The sequence below is a fragment of the Ambystoma mexicanum genome, chromosome 6p, assembly GCF_040938575.1.
Source record: "Ambystoma mexicanum isolate Mex_15411 chromosome 6p, UKY_AmexF1_1, whole genome shotgun sequence".
Lineage (NCBI taxonomy): Eukaryota > Metazoa > Chordata > Amphibia > Caudata > Ambystomatidae > Ambystoma > Ambystoma mexicanum.
Genome location: NC_090935.1, coordinates 585,947,161 through 585,972,622, shown reverse-complemented (window position 1 = coordinate 585,972,622; position 25,462 = coordinate 585,947,161). Strand labels below are relative to the sequence as shown.

Here is a 25,462-nt window from a genome sequence, read left to right as displayed (position 1 = left end):
TTGGTAGGACTTACTACTGCATAAGGAACAGAAGTTATAAAGAATGACCGATTGCGCGAAAAGTATTAATGTGGCGAATATAACATTTTGTACATATATCCCAGAGGTAAATGCGCATTTATGTACAGAATTGGGAAAGGTTAGGCCAAATCTTTCATGGTTAAAATTGCCAAAATATAGCAGAAAGACTAAAACAGGTCCCACAGACTTGGGATTTGGATTGAAATGTGACCCACAAAATATGTAACCTGTGCATCTGATTTTCTTAGAGGTCATAACTACATAAATATGTATTTGTGGGAAAGTTAGATTTTTGTCCCAATAGCTAGGGGGGGTTGCTAGTCATTGTAAAAATCATCCCATAAATATGACATCCTTTTCTGTCATCCAATCAGTGAAAAGCAAGGCGGAAACTGTGATCCTGCCCAGTCCTAGCATTAGGGGTGTGGACAGTAGGCCTGCCCCGGCCATATACGTTAGTGATAAAATTTGGCATGATAAATAAGGGAACCTCAGAGCACACAAAGAGACTGATTCCTGACTTCTTCCTGATTTTCTGCGAGGTGCCTAGTTCTGGATTTCTCCATCCTTGTAACTGATTACTGATTTTCCCTCCAAAGCTAAGGCCTCTGCATTGCTGAATCCTTTTTCAGCTAGGCCTCAAATTCTAAAAATCCCAAAACTCAAGGGAAGCATCTTGATCCAGCCTGGCTTGCTACTACTAAATGCATGCCTGCAGCAAACTCGCCATCGCACTGATCTCCAGTCTCCAGTAACCAGAAGTGCAGTCCGGTGACCAGATCTGGCCAGCTGACCCTATCCCGCCAGATGTGCCCTGCTGTCCTTGGTTAGACCTGATCCGTGTGATGACCAGATCCCTTTACGGTCCAAAATCCTAAATTAAAGTGGACTGTAAGTATTAATAGGAAGCATAGAAAATCGTAGCATACCTTCCCTTGTTTTGTTCCATCCCAATCTCTAAACCATCCTATCCTTACCTTAAGAACTTGTAATATTGTCACAACCATTCTTGAAACCTTGCCTTTGAACCTTTGCGCTAGTGCTAACTCCTAATTGTGTCTTGTGAAATCCTAAACCCTCGATCCTCCTTCGGGTAATCAGATTGGGTCCACCAGGTTGGGCACGGAGGTGCTGGGGTTGGTTCCGCGAATCAACTCTAGAGCTTACTGTGTTTCAATCTGGTAACCTAGCCTGAATGCCCTAGTCTAGAGCATAACTATCCTTGTAAAACTTGATTTCTGTTTCTTTTTCGTGCCTTTATTTTCCAAAAACGCCTCTCATTCAACAGTGCATAACTCACTCATTTTAATAGCTAGAGACTTCATTTCAACTCTGGATTATACCTACGACCTGTAGATACATCCCAACCTAAAATCCGTACTCAACATTTATTCTCTCTTGTTTGGTGAGGGAAGGTTGTATTCAAATTCTATTTACTGTGTTTTATTCATGATTAATTGCAGTTTCCTCGCATCTGTTTAGAATTGCTTTTTGTTTGGTTGAGGAATATTGCAGGGGGAAATGGCAAAACACTGCATCTGAACGGCAAAAAGAGACCCAATTGTGAAAGCACCAGTATATAGCTCAACACAGTGGCAGGTGGTGAGTGCAGACTCTGGAACTATTTTAATTCTTGGACATTTTGAAGAGTTCTCCCATTTCCCAAATTTAGAGATCGCAATGTCCACAGCGTCACACGTAGTGATGCCGACATTAGAGAAGACATTTGCATGGCACAGACTCCTGGAAAGTACTTTGGTCGTGTAAAGGCCACCAATCAGTGCTTTAAATGGAAAAAAAGAAGTGCAGGTACTCACTAAGCGATGAAGCCGGACCTTCCAGCTACAAAGCCGACCTTCCGGTGCAGCGATTCTGTCGCTGCCTGTTTTGGCGCAGCACCTAGGGCACAGGTCCCTTTTAGCTGCACCCTGTTTGCAGTCAATGCTCAATGAGATTAAATTAAGTGCTGAGGATCACACACTTTGGTAAAGCAGTGTATCTGGTATCCTTTCACACAAACTTCCCGTTTGCTGTTATGCATTGTGTTAAGAAAGTTTGAATACCTATATTAAATGAGACTTTCTTTTTTGTGTATCAAACTAGCAGATATCATAGCTGTAAACTAGGCTTTAGAAGGCAGAGTTGTATTATTGCTTGCTTTCATTGCCTAATGAGAAATTCGTAGGTAACTGGAGCTGCATGCGGGTTTTCAGTCAAATACGTTCCATCACAACTCCAATTACTTAAAACATTTACATGTTAGAATAGGCACTGCCAATAACAAAGAAACATCTTTAAAAAAGTAATTTCCCGGGCTTTCCAAATCAATGACTGCTCCATCTATCCATCTAGGGTCACCACTGGTAATAGGTGAAACCCACTTAGCGCAGCATAGTTCAGTGCCTGGTGTGCTGAGAGCACAGTAGCTGCATGTTTCTCTCTCCTTTCCCAGAGGTGGGCCCTGAAGGTGTCATTATGGGCTCTGCAGGTGTTTGAGGGAAGAGGAGGAGGAAGAGGGCGCTGCTTTCCCCAGCAGAGGCTGCAGAAGTGCAGTCTTTAAGTTGCAATAAAGTGAAATGAAAAGATTTCATTTTCACCTCGTAACATAGTTGAGTATCGGCACTCTCTTTCAGGCACTGTGAAGTGCATGTACTCAAATGCTCAAAAATAAGAAGTGCAGGTACTGAGGGCCGAGTACGACCGGCTCATTTAAAGCTCTGGCGCCAATCAATGCAAGAGAGTTTTGCATATTTAGGCAGAATAACGGCATCACACACAGAATAATCACTCCAACATGATGGCCTTGTGCGAATGAGGAGGCCGAGAGATTCAAGCAAACATTGAACAAGGTTTGTTGCACAGCCTTAACACAAGGGGGAAGATCCCTCTCGACATTCATGACAGTTACTGCCACAGCCAAAGGTAGTGGCACCTAAGCAGTGGTCAAAGTGGGCGGGAGCCGTGCTCCTGTACTTTTCTTTGTTAAGTTTTACTGCTCCTATACTTTTATTTTAAAAAGAAACCGTTCAGGAATGGTTTACTTTCAAAATAAAAGTGTGGGAAGAATTTGACACTTGCACTTCAGTGCGGTGCACTGAACATTTCCTTAAACAACAAGTGTGTTTCTTTGGGGGTTTAGATTGCAGGTGGGAGGGGCATGGCATAGCTCTCAATCTTTTTTGACAGCAAAGCGGGTGAAAACTAGGGTGACCGATTTAAAAAAAAAAAAAACCCAGACAGGCCATAAACATAAAAGTACGACTGCCGTAAAAACGAGCGCCGGGGAGGGGAAGCAAATGGGGGCGTGAAAAGCATTTCACTTGCTTTTCACGCCCCCATTCGCGCAGGAAGAGTCGCGCCAAGACCCGATTTCGGAATCGGGTCCCGGCAAAAATTAGTCCATAGCTCCAAGGCGGATGAAACAGATGAGCTGGCGGGTGGGCGGGTGAGTTGAGAGCTATGCGATGGGGTCTGTGGGAAGCGGGGGGGGGGGGGACAACAGGGCACATAGTTCCACTACTTCTTTCCTTACACTTGACCACTGCACCTAAGCACTGAATGATGCAACACAAAGTATGATGCCTCATTCCATTTCTGCCCTGTCCAGGACGTTGACTTGACTGAAAACAAAGTGTTCTAACATTTTGATTTTAAGGTTTAGTGGTAATTTTGAGGAGGGCTTTTACCGGTCAGGGCGCGAGGTAAGGGTGTTGAGTAACGAGGGTGTTGAGTAACGCCCTGAGCTCGCGCACAGGAAATGTGTATGCTGACAACATCCGTGTCACCACAAAAGATAAAATAAATAAGGAAGGGACAACAACGTCAAACACAGCCCGTCTCGTTACAAACAGCACACAGTTCCAATGCATTAATTGCTGACATCTCTTGCGAACAGGGCCCTGCACTCTTAACACCACGGATCTGCTGAGTGAAATAAGGCTCTTCTCCATCGTAATCCAGCTCTGAGATCTAACCGCTCCTTACTTACAAAACTACTTTTTATGGCAAACGCTGAAAACACAGCGATACTGAAAAGAGCTAGCCAGTACGAAACGGTATAACACACGGTTAATCCTGCAACTTTCGCTTTTTTCAACTTCTGCTTGCCTCCTTCTTTTCGGCGAAATGTTTCACAGAGTTTTTTATCTCTTCATCTCTTCGGTTGGAACACACTGTTACAGCAAGCCTTTACCCAATGCTTGCAAAATGAAATAAAATACAGAAAATAGTTCACTTCTAGTCCTCTTGGGAACAGCAAAACATAGGCTGAACTCAAAATGACTCGGTACAATGTTCTCCAGCAGCAGCAAATAGATGCCTAATGTCCTATTAACTGCAAATGTTAGTCCCTCCCACCCCAAACCAATTGTTTCTAAATGTATGAATGCACTGAGCTTTTAGTAATGTGTTCACATCTCACCTTGTTTCTTTCCTCCCGGTGCCCAATATAAAAAACAGCATAAGCCACTACAGCACGCCATGTTCTATAGCAATATTAAGAAAAATCCCTTTTCCAAATGAAATAAATCACATCATTGCTAGTGTGTAGATTTACTGAGCTATCGAAGTAAATCAATAAACATTTTGTAGATAAACTAAAAGTGCATATATAGAGAAATACTCAAAACCCAGTTTAATGGGAAAAGCAAAATGGACTTGTTGAAGGTGATGTTCTCCCTTATGGGACCATACGTAAATAAATAGATTAATGTTGGAGGTATATACGCACGTTTTCCAAGCCTTAGAGTATCTAGTGGAGGGGGTCTAGAACAGCGTATACATATTTATTTTATTTTTATTTGGATTTGTAAATCGCACTACAGCCCACGGGCATCGAGGCGCTGTTTCAGGAAGATGTCTTTAGTTACAGGTAAAAAAGGCACTGCGAGGGCCTAATGGAGTGCAGCGATACATAAAAACATAGGTGATTGATTGCATACTTCAGAATTAGACTAGAAGGGAAACAGAACATGAAAAGAATAGCATAGAACGTGCAGGCACAGAGTAGATTGGGATCAGATTTATACAAACAGAAGTGTTTTGATCGCTTTCCTAAATGCTTTGTGTGATTCAATGCTTCTCAGGCGGGCAGGTAACTAGTTCCAATAAGTAGCTGCAATGACCGGGTAACTGGACCCTCCTGCTCGCACCCCGAGAGTCTTAGGAATGGTGATGCGGTTAGTGTAGGCTGTTCTTGTGGGTCTGTCTGTGGAAGGTATGGTAATTCTCAGAGAAATGTAGAGGGGCTGATATTATGGAGCCAATTGTGGATGAGGGTGAGGGCCTTGAAAATGATACGTTCCTTGATGGGGAGCCAGTGAACCAATTTCCTGGTTGCTGAGATGTGATCCCTCCTAGAAATGCCAGTGGCCGCCCTAAGTGCATTGTTTTGTACAGTCTGGAGTTTCCTGTTGTTTTTTGCAGAGGTGCCTACCAGGAGGGCTTTACAGTAATCAAGCTGAGACCCAATTATTGCTCTGGTTATGGTGAGGCAGTTCTGTTGTGTCAGGAAGGGTCTTGCTGCAGTGATCAATTTTGAGTGGTAGGCCGAGGCAGACGCAATGGCGTTAACATGTCTGACCATTGAAAGGGTAGCGTCTAAGTATACCCCGAGGGTTTTTACCGCCTGTGATACAGGGATGGGGGTGTTATCAATAAAGAAAGAGTTGTACTTTGCATCAAGTTTCCTGAGGGTTCCTGGTCAGCCAAATAAGTAGAAGTTAAGTTTTTTCACTGTTACGGCACAACCACTTTTCAGCCATCCACGTTCGGATCGTGGCATAGATGGAGCTTAGAGATTCCATATCAACCTCCTAGTCACCAGTTAGGGGGATGTGGACCTGCGTATCATCAGCATAATTAGTATATGGGTTTCCTTATTTCATCAAGGTAGTTGAATAGGGACCTCATGAACAGGTTGGAGAGGGTGGGTTAGATACAGGATCCTTGAGGGACTCCACATTTGATCAGATCGGGGCTGGCGTAGGTCTGGTCCGAGAAAGCTTTCATGGCTCTTTCTTTAAGAAAGGATGAGATCCAAGCTGTAGCGTTTGTAGAAACATTGGTGGCATAGGGTATCACCAAGTCAAAAGCTGCGGACGTGTCGAGGTGCAGCAGGAGGGCGGGTTTGCCTGCGTCTCTGAGATCATCAATCTGGTTTTTAAGGGCCAATAAAGCAGTTTCGGTCACATGGCCTGTACGGTTGCCAGATTGTCGGAGACCAAGCAGGTGATTTGTCTCTATGTATTTGTGGACCTGCAGGTATGCTGCTTTGTCGAGAATCTTCCACAGGAAAGGGACCGTGGTGATGGGTCTGTAATTCCCTGGAATTGTTGGGTCGAGCGTGGGTTTTTTCAAAAGTGGTCTTACCGATGCTACTTTGAGGCAGGCAGGGACATGATCTGATTTGAAGGAGGCGTTGATAAAGGCTGTGATGAAAGGTGTGAGGGTGGAAGCACTTTCTTTGATGAGCTGCGCTGGACAAGCACCTCCTGTGCAGTTGGAGGGCTTAAAAGATTTAAGGAGTGCAGTGACTTCCTGTTCATTCATTTCTTTTAACAAAAAGAGCGGGCGTCACAAGAGGTCTTCCCGTGGAGTTTTGCAGGATGATCAGCTTATCCAGCATAGCACCCTGGATACTGTTACACCAGTTCTTGTCCTTAGTGAGGGATGGGGTGGTGGGAGAAGGTGTTTCCAACTCCCTAAAGATGGCAAAAATCTCTCTGCAGCCTGACTTAGCGTTTGCTATCCTAGTGTTAAAGGAATTAGACTTTGCTTTAATGATGGTAGCTTTGTATTCTTTTGAGATGGTCTTGAAAGCTAGTTTAGTGGAGTAACTTGGTCTGGATACCCAGGTTGAGAGAGCTGTTCTTTTCCTGGCGCGTAACTTGAGAAGCTCAGATCAGAACCAGGCATTTGTGTGTTTCGTAGGCTTGGCTTTTCTTAGGGTGAGTGGGGCTATGGCGTCCACTGCTTGTGAGATGTTGGAGTTGTAGGTGGAAGCAAAGGTAGAAGGAGGGCTTGAGGGCAGGAACCAGGAGGTGAGGTAGGAGCCTTTCCTTGGTGAGTTGCCAGGAGCTTCTGGTGAGAGCAGGTAGCAGTGGTATTATGTGTGTGGATGGCCCCTTGGTAAGGTTAAGTACGAAATGGATGGAGAGGTGATTGGACCAAGGAATGTGTGAGATGAAGGTGATAGAGGGAGGGCAGTTATGGGAGGCGATCCAGTCAAGGGTGCGTCCTTTGATGTGGGTAGGCTTTGTCACAGCTTGTTTGAAGTCCAAAGTGGAGAGGGCTTTGTTGAGTGAGGCTGCACGACAGTCGGCAGGGTCGTTTAGTCCTAAATTCAGGTCTCCCAGGAGGATAGACTTAGTTGTTTTCTTTAGATTGTCAGCACTGGCGTGTAAGAGGGCATCCTGGAAGTCTGTGACTGGCCCTGGAGGCCGGTACATAATGTGGAGGATAATAGTACAGTTAGTGGAAGGGTTGACTTTAAGGAGAACGTATTGATACTGTTCCCATTGTGCCTTCATACCCAGATGTTGCTGCTATCCGCGTTGTGCAATCACACTCAGCTGCAGTGCAATCACATTTAGTTGTGGCTGCTGTTCACATTGTGCCCACTTTGCCCACACATCCAGGAGTTGCTGCTGTTCCCATGGTACCCTCACATTCATGTTTTTATATATAGCACTTCCTGCCTCTACGCAATAGAACAGCGATTACTACTCAAATTTAAAGTAATCAAGTTATCGACCCCAGAAGGATGAAGAGCAGAGTTGGCCATGCCAAGATTCGAGCCTGTGACATACAGGCTTGACACTTCCAAAGGTGAATGCTTAACGCTTGATTTATCCTCACAGGGCCTCCTGTAACATTCATATATATCACCTGCTTTGATTCAAAAAAACGTTTCTTAACCTCTAGGTTTTGAGGCATGCGCAACATACAATATTTTCTTACCTAATGGTTTGCCACACATCAAACCCATCCAGATGTTTGGTGCCATTCGTAGATCCACCAGCCAACTTGACCAAAGTAGGTAGCCAATCAGATATGTGGATCAGTTCTTGAACAGCAACTCCTTTCCGCTTTAGCAAAGGACTGGTTACAAAGCCGACACCTCGAACTCCACCTTCCCACAGGGTAACTTTTCTTCCTCTTAGGGGCCAGTTGTTCCCGCCTTCTAGCGTTTGACCTCCGTTATCTAATTAAAGATAAAACACCTTTAAAACGGTTTCACACTCGTCACATCTCAACACAAAGATCTTTTTGTGTACAACAAATATTTCTCCAAATAATAGAAAAGAAAACATCTGTATTCTGCGGGGTGCATGGATTCACAATGGTGAGTCTGTACACCATGACAAGTTCCCATGTACGAGGCTGAATGATGGGACAGCAGTGACATTGTGGACCAGAGGCCACCACCCTGTCCATCAGGTACAACCTAGAGGAAGTACACAGAGGCTCCCCCCAACCAGAACTGTCTTTCCCAAGAAGGTGGTAAAGCAAGTGAATGGTTCCAGAGAGATAACTTACCCAAGCATCAAGGGACGGAATCGAGAGGTGTAATCAATGGGGAATAGAGAACGTTTCACCCCTGCGTCAACAAGTAGCCACAGAAGCATATGCTGATTCCCCTCTTGTACACCATGAGGAGTGAGGTATATGCAGGCCCCCATTCAGCAGGCAAGCATACCGACCCCTCTGAATCCCCCATCAGCATCAGGGAGTCACTTTCCCACTGATAAGAAACTCTGCATGCATCGTGTAGAGAGTGCACTGCTCACATTAGAAAAGAAATCTCTTGTGCAAGTCAGGGAATATGTGTTGGGTTCTCTTGGAGAAATTCCATTGGCACAATTTAGAGATTGCTTTTTATTAATAGTTAGCAAGGCATCTTTGGCAAACAAAAGATATTGGATGTCCTCGTCTTACCCCAGAGGGCTGCAAACCCACTGGTGTGGGTATCCGGGGAACTCCGGGACACTGTTGTGAAGGTTTTGTTTCAAAGGTGACATTTGGCAGCAGCTGTTGGCCTTGCACGCCCTCTCGGACCAGGATTGCCAATGTTCATAGAAGCCATTACAAGTCAACGATGCCCTTGTAGACACACCACAAGTCAAGAGGAGACCCAGAATTTAAAGCAGCTGTGGCTGATGTGAAGAAGAGTGTGAATCCAAGATGGCAGACACACCGAAATGATCTTGGATTGCAGCCATGTGCAGGGCCATTGTGACAAAATGACTAGGGCTCTGTAGGTGTACAGTGATGACTAATGAATGCAACTCCACAAATAAAAACTACTACTAAACCAGCAATGAACCCAACCATAAAGATGAAACAAGCACAGCCCGACATGTAAACCGCCTTCGCCTCTTTAATGTAACATAGGTCGAGGGCAGGCTATTTCTCTTCTGGAGGCATGCAAGCTAGTACAGAAGCAGACCAAACAACAATAGTACTTTGGTACCAAAATACAACCAGTGTTCTATGCAGCTAAGAGAAGACACAGAATTTAGAGACTTGTAATCAAAGGCAATACTCCGAGTCTGCAGACAGGTGTGCACAGGCAATGATCTCAGCGGTAAATTCAAGTTTACTGAAAACGTCTTTTAGAAGGGTAAAGATTGAGCTCTTGCTAGTCTAGGGTTCTTTAAGGCAGGTAGGGAGACAGAGCCACTTCAAATACGTCTAATGCATGTTCTTAGGGCTCAACAGCGTTGTGCCAGGCTTTTATGCACTTTACAATGTGTTGAGTGGTTTGCAAAGGATTAAGGGCATTAGGACCGTTGAGTCTGTATCGAGATAGTCCAACGATTTGGTGCAGACCTGCAGTGCTGATTGGCTCACATCGAGCGAAGAACAGGCAGGCTTTGAGTCAAAATGGTGTTTCAAATTAGTGTAGTCTGTTGGAAGAGGTCCAACGATGCAATGTTGGTTTTTCAGTGGCAATGAACTTCAAAAGAGCTGCAGTACAGGCAGGCAAAGGGACAAGGCAGCAACTCGATGGTGGATTGAAATGTCATGAGTGTCAAAGGCAGCGCTGGCTGCTTGCAGTGGCTTAAAAATCATCTTGAAGCAGTCAAGCCGGCTGGAAAACAGATAAAAGTGGGCAAACAGTGCCACAAGCTTGTTCTTGATTTCTGGTTGTGGTGGCAAGCCCTCCATTTCGAAAGCAATAGGGGGGTTTCTTGGGCTGGGATGAAATGCTTGCTCTGGGTGAAACTCAGCTCCCAAACGTGGATACACATAAAGTCCTGTCAGTGAGTCGTAACCCATCAAGCTGACACCAATAGGTTTTGGCCGGTATAATTCTGGATACGCAGAGAGCACCATGTCAAAACCAGACATGGCTTATATTTGGAGTTTCATCTGCCACCAGGTGCTGGGAGCACAGAATTATATCATTTATCTAGGATAATGATTGCCCATGGTTAAAGGCAGTCCTTGGTTCCTCGACTTGTGGTTCCATCAGCTGCTGTTTTTTGTCAGCCGTTCTAAACCTACAGTAACTTACTTGGGTTTGCTAAACATGCCCCAATGCTCTAACCACAAATTGACTATACTGATGATCCATAATAAGGGTGAAAACAGGTATGCAGTTGTCTGCAGCTGTGATACCTCTCTGTCTTGGGTTGATTTAGCTATGTATAAAATAAAATAGCACTGCCCTGTAAGACAAAGACAATTTTTCTGGAGCAAAAAGCTTTCATTTGGGCTAATTGTCATACCCACAGTGCTTTGTTTGCGTGGTTCTGAACTGGAGGTAAAGTTCCAGTGACGGCTACTGGGTGGCGCTATGAGAAGTGTGAATTGGCTCAAAGGACTTATTCTTCTTTCATATTAAAAATCAAAAATGTTCAGGCTATTCTGCCCTCACAAGTGGCATTCTATCACACTTGCCCTACAAAGAACAACAGATGAAAAGTATGTAGTTCCCTGGTGATCGTCCGAGCCACTTCACTCGCTCGTCGCACTCACATAGGCAAAGTCATGCAAGCCATTTGGAGGCCCAACGGCAATCCTGCTAGAGTATAAAAAAAGAGAGGGTGACAGAGAGGTCCATGAATCAGGAGTTGAAAGAGTGAGGTGAAGGATAGTGATAGGTGGGATGGTGAGGAGGAACGTTTCAAAGAGGAGGAAGTGGAGGTGGTGAAGAGGAACAGAATAGAGAAGAAGGGGAAAAGAAGAGAGGGAGCTAAAGAGGGGTGCAGAAGTGTAGTAAGATGGATGGAAGAAGATCGGAAGTAGAAAGGGGAGCAGAGGTGAAGGAGGTGAATAGTAGCAAGGAGGACAAAGCAAGAACATTGATAAAGGAGGTGAAGAGGAGCAGCAAGTGGACATCATTAAAAAACATATGTGTGGGAAGGCCACCAGGGAGCGCAGGGAAGATGGCTGCCTGATCTACATGCCCCCCGCGTGGCCCCGGGAAACCTGCAGAGTACTGCCATTTAATGGACCATGACCCTCCCCAACTCGTGAAAGTCAGCAGTGGGACCTTTTGAGGCGCCTAGGGGCGTTGGCGCAGCTTCCGGGGGTGCCCCCATCCTGGAGATATTAGAGCGTGGGTCCCGGCGCTTCCCCTCCCCCACACGGCCGTGAAGCAGGTCCGAACCGAGGACCGCGGTGCAATCTGCTGTTCCGTGGGGGGAGGAGCCGGGTGCTCCATCTGTGCTATGTTCTTGGTCGCCGGCGAGGGCCCCCGACACCCTGCAGCAGATCCGAGTCCCCCTGGGGTCCTCCGACCCGAGAAGGTCCTGCGGAGGGGACCCTCCCCCACCCTCGCACCTTCAGAGTGCAGGAGGGATTCGTGGCAGCATCAGGAGAGGTGGCGGCCGGAGACTCGCCTGAGGGCCTGCACCCGGGGAACGCGGGCAGCGTTGTCTCCCTGGCTCCTCCCCCCTCATCAGCGGAGTCACTCAGTGGCTCGGGCGAACGCAGGAGCGCGCCCGGGCCCTCTTTCCCCTTCTGTGTCTCGGCCCTGTGACACTGGATGCACGGAGCCAACACCCGTGACACACGGCAGCAGTGGGGGCCCACCCTGGATAGCTTGGAGGAGGCCGGCTGCTGGGCCAGTGGAGTGGCGGTGACACCACGGTCTCTGGAGAGACCGCCCCCTCCCCAGCGGTCTCCTCGGTGGGATTGGGCAGACGCGGGAGTGCGCCCAGGCCTCCCCTCTACCCTCTCACTTGGGCACCAAAACGGGGGCCACCCGAGGAATCCGCCCCATCAATGAGGTGAATGCAAAGCCTTAACCCTACACCATGAGGCCATAACAGGTCCCCCAGAATGAGGAGTCCTAACCTCACCACCCCGCCACATCACTGGGGGTTGGCCCTGACTGCCCGCCCTCGCAGCTGAGCCCAGGTGAGCACACAGGAGATTGCTGGTCTAGCGTGCCCCCACCCAAATTTGCGTACCCACTGGGACCTTACAGGAAGTAGTGACCAGCTCTGGGGAGGTAGCACAGGCGGCCCCCTGGAAACACTGCCCCTCCTCGCCACACTGAGGGGGCACATGGAAGATATACAGAGCAGATCAGACCAAGTAGGAGACGCTTGACCATAGACTCTGTGGCACTAGTAAGGAACCAACCAGGCCCCCGAGTGGAATATTAAGGAAGGTACCAGAATATCCCCAGGGCACCAACTCACAATCAGCACACCAGTGGGGGTCGACCTGGAGAGGCCAGAGAAGCAACTCGCACAGCGGGGACCGGAGAGTAGTTTACATCCTGAACACGTGAGGAAAACTCCAAAGATCTGCCCTTCACATAACTGTATAGACGGACCACGGCACCAGGAGGGAATCAGTGGGCACAACGAGAGGCCACAGCAACTCGGGTGATTGGGGTCTCATGAGTTGGAAAGAGACCCTTGTGAGATATCAGTTCACACCAGGGCATTCAGAGATGGAAACTGGAGCCCCTCCACGCCAGCCCCAGACATGAAGACCATCCAGAATAACATCCAGACGATTCTCGACAAAATCAGAGGTATGAGGACAGACATGGGTGCCAAGCTGGCCGACCTCACGTCCAAAGTCTCTAGACTGGAGGACCGGATGGAGGGGGTGGAGAACAACCAGGCATCAACAGACCTCCTCGAAACACAGATGGAAGCAAGGTTTAGGGAACTGCAACGCCGCGAGGAGGACCACCGGCACAAGGTTGACGACATGGAAAATCGCGAAAGGAGAAACAACTTGAGGATTTTCGGCCTGGCAGAGACAGAGGGGGAGACCCTAGTGGGCCTGGAGGGTAAAGTTCAAGACATCATTAGGATCGTCCTGGGGTCTGATTCCGGAGAGATGTCCCTGCTCGATAGGGGGGCGGAAGGGGCCGCGTTCAGTGCTGGCGAGATTCCACTACTACAGAGACAAAGCCAGAATTTTGGAAAGGGCAAAGACCTTGAGAGACGTACAATATGCAAACTCCAGGGTGACAATTCATTAGGACCTCTCAGCCCTCACACTCCAGATGAGGAGAAAATGCGGAGCTATCACCAGATGGCTACAGGAGAAAGGGGTCCGTTATCGCTGGGGGCACCCATTCCACCTGGCTTTTGAAAGGCAGGGTCAGAGGTACCAGCTAGTTACGGAGGAGGACATTCGGAGAGCTATGGACGACTTGATGGGGAACCTCCTGGGAACATCCAGAGAACAGAACGGAGGCGACAGGGATCTCAGCCGTGCCTCCCAAGGTCCTGATCTCACCCAAGGGAAGCTTAAAGTGAAGGGCACGCAGAAGTTCCAGAAAACTAAACATCCCCCGGCGGACCGGGGAGGCCCCACATGAACACACTGGAAGTGTAAAATGTTTAACCATCGATCTGAAGATGCGCATACAACCTCCAGGGGGTCTTAATGACCAGGGGGAAAACGCATGTTACCTTATTTTCTTACCAAGGTTGGCGGGTTTTTGTTCAAAGGTTGTGATTCAAAGTTGCAGAGTGGCCTGGTGAGAGGCCTGTCTAGTGGTATATTCAATGGTTTTCAGTGCTTCGCCCTCGAGAAAGGCAGGGGCTTCTGAATGCACGCCAAGTGACACTCAGCGGGGGAATCCACGGCTGAGAGGGGCGGATCATATATCACGGACACATGGAGGGGAACAAGGGGGAGGGTCCTTTATTGCAACCCCGATGCTATCTGAAAAGGGCGAATACCCCTGAGTGCAGGGCGTGAGGGAACGTCCTATATCATTGAATTTCCCGGGGCCAGGGTAGCATGGGGGAGGGTTGGGGAAGTTTTTCTCTGAGTTAAGGGGAAAGGGGAAAGCCAGTTCCACAATGGGTTCTACACAGCAATTACACAAAGGGGTTCAAAGAGCATGAGACGAAGAACGACAATGATTGAGGGAAAAATAGGCACACTGAATGTTAAAGGCTTAAACTCCCAGAGATCTCTCACTAGCAACATGTTTCGCAAACAGCGATTAATGGTCCTCTTCCTACAGGAAACACACTATAAACAGGGGAAGGAATTGATGATAAAGGGGAAGGAAATTGGAAGCAACTACTGGGACTCCCACAGAAGTGCCAAAAAGGAGGGGGTGGGTATTCTCCTAAGCAAAGCGCTCTGCCTCACAGAAATAGAAACTAAGAAGGGCTTTGGGGGACAGTTCCTGGGGGTTAAAGGCACCTATGAGGGGGAACATATCACGCTAGCCACCCTATATGAACCCAACTCGGGCCAGATACGATTCCTTACTCAAATCTTCAGGGTGATGGACGAATGGGCGGAGGGGGCCATGATACTCGGTGGGGACTTCAACCTCATAATGGACGCCCCTCTGGACTGGTGGTCGGCAAAGGGGGAGCGACAAAGGGAGCCTCCTAGCCGGGCCAGGGGGGATACACCTTCCTCTCGCCCCCACACTACACGTACACAAGAATTGATCTCCTGTTAATCTCTGAGGAGGGGAGAGGGGTGGTTGAGCAACCGAGGGTGGAGGCAATAACATGGTCAGACCATGAACTACTGGTGGCAAACTGGTCGTTGCCCGTCTCCCTGAGATCTTCGTGTTGGCGGTGTAATGATACGCTCCTTAGAGACCCAGTTTTTCTGGAATTCATGAGGAAAGAAATGAAAGCATATTTCGAAACAAACGAAAATGGGGAGACGGATATGGCCGTGGTGTGGGAAGCTGCGAAGGCCACCTTTAGGAGCCTCCTGATAGCTGAAGGCTCAAGGCATAAGCGCGAAAGGGGCCTAGTCGAAAACAAGATCCGAACAGAATTGGGTGCCCTGAGAGCCAGGTTAGGCCTGCCCGGGGAGGATCGAGAGACTCTCCTAGTGGAGATGCAGGGAAAAAGGCAGGCGCTACACACGGTCCTTATAGGGGAAGTCATCAAGAAAGTGAGATACACCAAACAAAGGTACTATGAACGGGGCAATAGAGTGGGGACCCTCTTGGCACATAGGGCACAGGGATGCAGAATGGAAAGAGGGGTGGGTCTTCTCAGAGATAAGGAGGGCAAGTTCCGCAAGGGTCAGGAGGAAATAGCAGAGGGCTTCGCCGATGTTTACAGCAAACTCTATACCAGACAGGATGGCGAGTCACTGGATGATATCCGGACTTACCTGGCTGAACACCCCCTACCCCGATTGACTGGCGCTGAACACGGGGCCTTGGAGGGGGAAATATCGGAGGAGGAGGTTGAGGGAGCCATCAAGAGACTGAAGGCGGGAAAGGCCCCGGGGGGAGATGGTTATACCGCTGACTTCTATAAACAATGTCAACCCATCTTGGTGAAGCTGCTGGCCAAATTATTCAACTAAATCAGAAACCAGGACTCTATCTCACCAACGTTTCTACAGGCTCTTATCACCGTACTACCCAAGCCGGGCAAGGACCAGGCAGAGTGTGGGTCGTATAGATCTATCTCGCTTTTTAACTTAGATGCTAAGATCATTGTCAGAATCCTGGCGACTAGATTAGAGGGTTGCCTCCCCCGCCTAATCCACCCTGACCAGCCGGGATTCATCCTAAACAGACAAGGCTCAGATAAAATGTGTAAAACCCTCCATTTGCTCAGCTTTTGGGGCGGTCCGGGAGGAGGGTGCACTCTTATTGGCCCCTGACGCAGAGAAGGCCTTCGACAGGGTCAGCTGGGCTTTCATGGGGGAGGTTTTCTCTTCTCTGGGGATGGGGCCGGGTGGCTAGGCTGGATGTCAGTGCTACATTCTTCTCCCTTGGCCAGGGTGATTGTGAATGGGACTGAATCGAGGGTGTTTCCCCTGGAGCGAGGTAAGAGACAGGGGTGCCCACTGTCCCCTTTAATATATGCGTTGGTAATGGAACCCTGGGCAATTTCTGTTCGTAACGATGAGGCTATCAGAGGGGTACAAATAGGGGATACAAACTGCAAAATTAGCCTATTCGCTGACAATCCACTACTCTACACCACGAGGCCACCCCAGACAGTCCCCAGGATCCTCAAGGGCCTGTCACGCTATGGAGAACTATCAGGGTTTAAGGACAACCTCGGGAAGTCGGTGGCATTCAAAGGGGGAGGTCTGGCAGACCCAGAAGTAAACTATGTGAGAGGGCTCCCCTTCAGACTACAGAGGGACTGGTGCCGATATCTGGGGGTCCAAGTGACACGTGATCCGGAGGGCCTATTCCCGGGTAACTTTCACCCTCTCTGGTCTGAAATTAAAAAAGACAGAGAGATGGGTGAGATCGGGTCTCTCCTGGATGGCGCGTCTCAACCTGGTGAAGATGGTGATTCTCCCCAAGTTCCTATTCCTTTTCCAAATGCTCCCCGTACAGGTGCCCAAGACATTCTTTAGAGAAATAAAACAAGCCCTCCTGAACTTCCTCTGGTCTGGCAAAAAACACAGGATCTCCTATGAGGTACTAACCAGGCCAAGGGAAGACGGTGGGGTGGGGTACCTGGACTTGGCGACATACTATAGGGCCTCCCAGCTGAGGGTGCTGATTGATCACTTTACCCCAGGGACGGAAAAGCAATGGGTGGCCATGGACAACAAGGTTCTTGCACCTGTCACACTGGAGAAATGGCTGTGGGTCCCAAGAAAGAACATCCCCAGAAGGGTCCTGAACCACCCAATCCTGAAAGTGTTATGGTCCCTGTGGAGGAAGGGAGGCTATTACCCCTGGCTCACAACCTGGCCTTCTCCACTGAGTTGCATCTGGGCCCCCCCTTCATAGACAAGATAGCGGAACCAGCCGCATTCCAAAAGTGGTTTGAGGCCGGTCTAAGCAGGACTGGTCACCTCTGGGTGGGGTGTTCATTTCTTCCATTGAAAGACTTAGAGGAAGCTTTGGGAATAGGCACCCTGTCACCATTCCGATACCTCCAACTCAAGCGAGTTCTTACCGAACCATCATGGGGTGACACCCTCAGGAGAGACCTAACCGTCTTCGAGAGACTCCTCATTTCCGCCCAGGGCTCCAGGGGATGATATCACACCTCTACAAACTTTTTCTGCTGTCCGCCCGAGAGACCCTCCACCAGCGCGCACTCAATGGGGGAGCCACCTGGTGGAGGAGATAGACGACGAAAGGTGGTCTAAAATGTGCAGGTGGGCTTATCGTTCCACGGCCTCGCTGCAATTTCGACACCAGGCTTATAAGGTAATACGCAGGTGGCACTACCCCCCACAGAGGATCGCTAGAATGAGGGCAGGATACGAACCTGCTGGAAATGCAGGAAGGTAAAAGGTGACTACATCCACATGTGGTGGAGGTGCCCGGTGGTCCAGACATACTGGGGAGAGGTACTATCTTGGATCAAAAGGGGTGATGGAGTTGAGAGGTCCCTGTGCCCTGGCTCCTCCTCTTTGGAATCGACATAGGGGTTGACCACGAGGGAACTCAGGTTCACATGTTGCAGGTCATGTTGGTAGCAGCCAGGTGCTGTCCGATACAGAAATGGGAAAGTCCTTGCATGCCGGGTGAAAAGGTATGGGTCACGAAAGTACGGGCCATTTACGATATGGAGTTCCTCACTCATCTGATAGATGAGTACAAATCAAATATTGAAGAACTATGGCTCCCCTTTTTCGAAAAATATGGACGCCTGGCCTAGTCGGTCAACATTGCACTGGGGGCTCCCCTCCCAGGTGGGGAAGGTCGCTGCCAACGAGACTAACTGAAAGCTGCCTAACATTTGGCCCAAAACTCCAGTGTGCAAAGAGACAATTGAATGAACATTGCAACGTTCTTCACAAACTCGCTAGGTGGACTGCATATGAGAGCTCGATCTGGGGGTGGGATGGGGTAGGGACAGGCGGGATCGGTTATAATTGTGTTATTGAGACTTATGTTTATATATGTTATATAATGTTATGACTCAAAACATCAATAAAATATGATTTTCAAAAAAAAAAAACATGTGGAGGAGGTGAAAAGGAATATTAATGTGAAGGAGGAGGGATGAAGTTCCAAGAGAGGACGAACAGGAGAAGACAAGAAAAGGAATGAGAGAAGAGGAGGTGGAGCAGATCCTGGCTTGACTGTTAGTGAAAGGCAGAGAGAAGCAGGCGGGAGGAGAGGAGTTGAAGACCAAAGGGTAAAAATGAATAAGGGGAAGGGGTCATGCAAGGAGAAGGTATGGTCGGGAGTGACTCAAGCTCTTGGGGAGTCTCCTAGCCTGGTGGCAGAGCAGTACCCAAGAAGTCGCCCAACAACTTAGCAAGGGGTTAAGCTTGATCACCCTAGGCTACAAAGTGACCCTGGGAAAGATCTTAAAGAGTTGGATGCCTTCCAAAAGTTAGACGAATTAAGGACCCACAGGTGGTTTTGCCAAGTGTTGCCTAAAAAACAGGCAAAGAGACACTGCAGGCCCTGAAGAGCACCACCACTGTAAGGAAGGTACACAGCCACGTACAAAAAGCAGGTGTAGGGCGTGGAGGCAACTGCAAAGCCCATGTGGGGCTGAGTAGCCACATATCCCAAAACATGATGAAGGTGTCAATCCCCATCACACTGAGAAAGTCCCTAGCCCACGGCATACTGAGAATCTGTATACCTGTCATGGTCTCAGACAGAGGTAGCTGGACTCCATGAAACCCGCTCTACCACTGCCACCACACTGCATACCTGCCACTGCATCTGTATATTCAGGATTGGTTCCCCTGAAAGATGGCCCCCACGATAGGTCGCAAATGACCTTCCCAATATGGCACAGGCTCTTCATAACACGCAAGGAATGGTGTGACGTCATCATAGATGGCGATGTTGCCTCCCGTTAGGATCAGGAGCTCAAAATGGATCTGAAAACTGGTAAGAGTGTGTCGTAATGCTTGTGTTTCCTGGCCAGTGTCCGACGCTCCTGTTTCCGCTTCCCTGTTCTAGTCGTTGCTCCTGTTCTTCCTTCTTGCTCCTGGCCCCCAGTTCTCCCCGAGCTCCCTGCTGCCTTTCATCCTGCTGCTGTGTCCTGATACCAGCTTGCCTCCTGATCTTCCCGACCTTCCAAGGGTCTTTCCCAGATTTCCCAGTGAATAATAGGGGAACTACTGGTGTCTGCCACTATACCTTGCATGCAGCTGCCTCCCAGCTATGTAAGGCACATCTAATCAAACCTTGACAATACCTCAGGAAGGAAGGGGTGAATGGACTGATGAACACAGCTGGGATGAGAAAGCCCCGAATCCACACCAGGCTGTGAATCTGTATTCCCCACAAAAAAAAGATGAATAAGCAGGCAAACACAATCAGGCTGAGAAAGCTGCAAGCCTACGCAACGCTGAGAGTCCAAAGACCCCAAGAGGGAGTGAAAAAAGCATTTAACAAGGGAAGCTGAAGAGCTAAGGAGCCCAAGTTGGACAATAAACATTCTACAAGGGAAAGAAGTCCCTCAACTCGAGCAAGAGTGAGCAAGGAAGTTATCCCAAATCAGAGGGTATTGCCAATGGACGTGAGAGCCATATCGGGTATTGTGAATACCGACCAACCCAGGTCAGGAGGACCTGTTATTTACACAGAGGAGAATGTATCCCGAGAGATGGAATAGGCGTTTAAGTGTTTGAACTTACTGAAGAGATTTGTTTGCTAAGAGGAAAACTGAGAGACTTTTCTTTCTTTTATTTTTGAACTACATGGATACTATGGATTCTGGACCCAGCATTGAACATGTGACAAATGCAGTTCTTTGGTAGATTGGTGTGATCCAATGGACAAACACCTCGGAGGCCCCACGGCATACAGCACATATGTAAGGCAAGGTGAGGATGACTCTCAGCCTGCACTCTGCATTGCTTGGAAGGTAATGCGGCCGTCTGCCGTTTCATATCCCAAGAAGGGCTCCCCAGAAATGCATGCCTCTGGAAATGCTTAGCAGTTAAGAAAATAGGCTCTACTACATGTGAGGAGAGGATGAGACTAGTGGAAGCTTCAGGGAAGTTTCTGAAGCAGCTAGAAGCACACCAGGCTGAAGTGTCACTAGAAGGCAAGGAGCCGCTAAGACTGCTGGCAATATCATTGGTGATTAGCTACAATATGGAGAAGGCCCTACTTGCCACGGGGGCATCACCCTTCGTTGATGATTGCAGGCAATTCTTGTCTAGCACATGATTCTGATCCTGCTTGAAGAGACCACTGCTCCAATTATATTTTTTCTTTTTTGTTCAACTATTGTCTATACACTAGGATCACGCTTAAGTCTACTCTGATAGCACACAGCTCTGCAGATCTGGATGTGGTGAAGATACTCAACGTGTGTGTTATATTTTCAAAACTGGATGAATGATTGCAGTTAATCATGAAATTTTGTTTTGTGAATCATCACAGCTCTTGAAAAGAGTGTGTCTGGCGTTATTGCTAGACCTTTCCCAAACTCCAATTATGGACGCTAAACATCCTGTAGGCTAAAAAATGAATTTTAAGTGTAATATATGATATGCATTTGGGTCTGTCAGAAAAGCACAATCCCTGTTAGTATTGAAAGAGTTGCCACCCCCCTTGGCTGGTGCACGATAATGAGAAAAAATGAAAGTAAGAGAAATACATATATTTACTGCGTGTTTGAATTTGCCATGTTCAAACATTTAGGGCATGCTCTGGGACAGGGTGCCCTGCTAGGATTCAGGGGTGACTAACAGGGCAACCATAAAACCCTCTGTATCTCCTCTGCAGCACCCCCTCCTCATTGCAGGAGACTGTCACATTGGACAGCCTATTCCGAATTAGCCAGGTCAGTAGGGGAAAACAAAGTAGAGAATACTACCACTCCCAGAATTCCACATGGGGTCAATTCAAAACCTGGACTGGATCCAGATAAGAGGATTAGTGATATCAGGGAGATACCACCATGGAGAATATCCAGTAAGTCACATCTTCCACAATCGCCCTGATTACATAAAATTAGAAGTACACTGGACCGGCAAACTACACTTACTGTTATAGGTACCTGAACACTGGGGAGAAGGGAAGGCCAAACCACAAAAGGGCATTTGAAACGCCAGGGAAGATAGCCCAGGTGATCCCACTAGCCTTAGCCCTGTGAGAGGAGAAGGTACACCCTTCTCCTTAAAGATAAAGTAAAGAAAGAGGAATGTCTTCCCAGGAGTGGATATGAATCCCACGAACCTGAAGAAAACAGGAAAGCGCAAAAGGCAGCATCAGGACAGCAGAACCTTCCAGCAACAACCAGGTAGTTTATGTGCATAGAGCAGGCAGGCAGAGAGAGGCAGGTCACACCAATGAAATCCAAAAGGACTGCTCCACATCCTAAAGCCTCTATCTCATTAAGCCCACCCCGGGGGACTTGCAGGAATGAAAATGCCCGAAATACGACCTGAAAAGCCAGCCCGGGGAGGGGTTAAGACAATACTAAAAGATCACAGCCAAGCTCATTTGGAGGAGAGCACGACAGTTTATGTGATGGCATTTGAAGACAGCAGGAGAGAAGGAGAGACTGAAGTGGAGCAAGGAGGAGAAGAGTGAAGGAGCACAGTGTGGGGCAGAGTTGGGGAGATTTCAGAGAGGCGAAGAAGGGGACTGAGCAGGGCACTATATCCCCGGAGAATTTTGAGAAGGTGAGTGAGCAGGGCACTTTATAACTGAGCTACTCAGGCACTATATCTCTGTAGGAATTTAAGAAGGTGCTTGGTGGAGATTCTTTGGAGGTGGTGGTTAAAGTTAAGGATGGAAGACTTGTTGGAAATTGTTAGCAAAGGTAAGAAGGAAGGTGGGAGATTGCCAGAGGAGGTGGATGAGCTTAAGGAAGAGCTGAGAGTGTTGGAAAAGGTTGGAAATATTAGGAAGGTTGTGGGACGATTGTTGGATCAGGTTGCTGAGAAGCCGGAAGAAGGTGGTGAAGCTAGGTAGGAGTTTGGGAATATGACGAGGTGGAAGGAGGGGTCGTTGAGAAGGGATAGGTTGGAGAACTCAGAGGACGCGGCACAGCATCAGGAGGTGGGAATAGAGGAAACTAAAGAAGGAAGTGGCGTCAAGGAGGAGGGGACTAAAGAATTTGAGGACGTGGTTCAGCAAGGCCAGGAGATGAAAGAAGGATAAAGGACAGGGATAGGCGTGAGGAGGAGGTTGATTGACAGCATGTAAACAGAAGTAGAGTAAAGAGAGTTGAAGAACAGACACATTGGCAGTGTAACGGCTGTGGGCGCTGGAAGCTCCAGAAGTGGCTGTGTCCATTGATGAACCCTACTGGCTCTCTCTGTACTCTCGGACAGCCTCAGAAAAGGAGAAGGCAGAGGTTTATGAAAGTGACAGCAGATAGGGGCTGGACAAAGGACAAAGAGGTGAGTGGGGACCAGATGCTGTGCTCGAAGGCTAGAAGAAAAAGGAACAAAAATGAGGGTCATCCCAGGCGGCACAAGGGCGCAGCTATAGGGGAAGTACCCCAAGGCCAGAGAGCAGTTCCAGTTAGTTCACAAAGAGGAAGTCCAATACCATTATCCAAGTGTTCCAGGGTAAGTAAGCAATACAGTGCACACACTCCAGGGGTAGGTAATACCACACGAGGGCACACAATTCCTGACAGGTAGGACTGCAGAAGGGGGAAAGCAATCCGTAAGCAGGCAGTCCAAGAACATGTAGGGGCAATAGGTTTCAGGCAGTACAAGAGTAGAGACAGAATCGCTAGGCAGGAAGTCCAAGAACAGGCAGGGTGAAGAAACACAAAGGCAATCCAATAAACGAAGATCAATGATAGTAACCACAACACGGCACTCTCCGGACCGTTGCGGAGCGCTGGTCATCCTTTCCTTGTGTTCTTTCAAGGATTCGGGCCGCCACTTCTGGGACTTTGTGCGTGTCTGTGTGTCATGTGACAATGTCCGTCATACGTCATCTTGGCGTGCACCCATGACAGCGTTTCTGGGTACTATAGTCCTGTACTGGAGCCTCCACGGCAGCCACCAGTGGAACCAAAGCATAGTGCAGGCCCTGCACGCACCGCAGCCCGAATGCCCCTTGGCAGACAGACAAGGTTGAGTTAGGGGTGAGTCCCTGATCAGGAAGGCAGGACTGGGGTAGTGGTTAAATCCCAGTTAGGTTGTAAAGGAATGCTTGGATTGAGCCTGGATAGCCGGCGCACCTGCACTCTGTCGAGCTGAGACCTGTGAGAGCTACTCTGCCCAGGCAAGGCCAATAGGCGGGAGAAGAGTCATAGCCAACCAAGGAGGACCCAGCCTGCAAGGACCTGAACCAACCCCACCATCTTTAAACTTGAATCATCTCTGAACCACCTTACAAAATACCCACCTCACCCCACTAACCAGAGAAATACTAAACCCATACAGAAGTAGTCAGCCTCTACTTCCACTACACCCTTAGCGAGCCCCCAAATCAAGGGAGCGTTAATCAACGCCAGATCCCTAGTAGCTCACGCAACTGAAATTGCAGACTTAATTATTAATGAAGACCTAGACCTCCTTGCCATTACAGAGACCTGGCTCCATCCGGCAGCAGGCCCCATGCTTATGTTAGCAGTCCCTGATAATTACACTATCTTGAGACAAGACCGACCTAACTCCAGAGGAGGCGGTGTTGCCATCATACATAAATGTAGCCTTACTATTAGAGTAGCTACCACCATCAGCGTCCCCTCTTGCGAACTACTCTCAGCCAAAGTTCCCATTACCAACACCCAAACCCTTAACATCCATGTGATCTATCGCCCTCCAGGCCCATTAGGTACATTCGATGAGGATCTTAACACTATCCTATCGACTAACCTAAAAAACTCTACAAAGGTGCTCACCTTGGGAGACTTCAATTTGGGTTTCAACGACCCCGACGACCAAGCCGCCATAACCACGCTGAACACCCTGACTGAATTAAGATTTACTCAAAGAAGCCTACAACCCACCCATGACAAGGGGAGAATACTTGACTGGGTGGCTGACTATAATTGCCTAGCTAACATCACTGACATCTCTCCACTAGCCTGGACCGACCACCACCTGGTATCATTCCTGCTGTCCACCACCAGACCCCTTCCTATGCAGTCTAGTAGGGCCCCTCCCACTCTCACGAGAAACAAAAAGAGCATCACGGCGGAGAGACTCATCCCCAACCTTCTCCCCACACTTAACTCACTCCCTGACAACCTGAATCCTGAGAGCCTAGTCGAGGAATATAATAAAATGATGTCCACCTCCCTGGACTTAATCGCCCCTCTCAAACTTAGGTCAAGCAAGCCCAAAACACACTTGAACAACTGGTACACACCATTCCTCAAAAGCTTAAGATAGAAAAAAAGAAATTGTGAAACTATTTGGAAAAGAGACCCATCAGTAGCCAACAAAATCAAATTCACCAAACTAGCGGCCATGTATAAAAAATAAATCATCTTAGCCAAACACACATCCTTTGGTTCCCGCATCTCCCAAGCCAGTTCAAACATGAAGGAACTATTTTCTATTCTGAAAGAAGTGGAAACCCCTATAGCACCACCAGACAACTGCATCAAGGATAAGAACTGGTGCACCGACATCCAAAATGCCTTAGCTAACAAAATCGCCACGTTACAAAATAAAATATCCTGCAAAAAAGCATCTTTGAATAACCCTGCCCTGTCCAAGCTACCAGAGAAGCAGACTACAAGTGAACATACCCGATTCAATTTCACAAAAGTGACCATCCTCGAAGTCGAGAAAATCATCTTGTCACTGAAGCCTTCTAACTGCCAGGGAGACCTATGCCCAGCTCAGCTTATAAAAGACGCTGCCCGTGACCTCTCCCCATTTATCACAAAGTTAATCAATGCCTCCTTCACCACTGGGTCCATCCCAACTAATCTAAAACAATCCTGGGTTCTACCTTTACTAAAAAAACCTACTCTTGACCCAGCTACCCCCACTAATTACAGACCCATAACAACGGTACCGTTCCTCCTGAAAATCCTGGACAAGGAAGCCTATGTTCAAATACAGAAGCACTTGGAAGAACACCACCTGTTAGGAGCCAGACAATCAGGCTTCCGACCCCAACATGGGACTGAGACAGCTC

The 25,462-nt window shown here is 48.2% G+C and overlaps 1 protein-coding gene across 1 annotated transcript in view; it reads right to left on the bottom strand.

Annotated features, from left to right (window-relative positions):
• Positions 1-25,462, bottom strand: part of ARSB (arylsulfatase B) — a 327,272-nt gene that overhangs the window by 60,318 nt on the left and 241,492 nt on the right. The window contains exon 5 of the mRNA XM_069627419.1: positions 7,981-8,224. Coding sequence (XP_069483520.1) covers positions 7,981-8,224 — 244 coding nt within the window. The remainder of the gene's footprint in view (positions 1-7,980; positions 8,225-25,462) is intronic.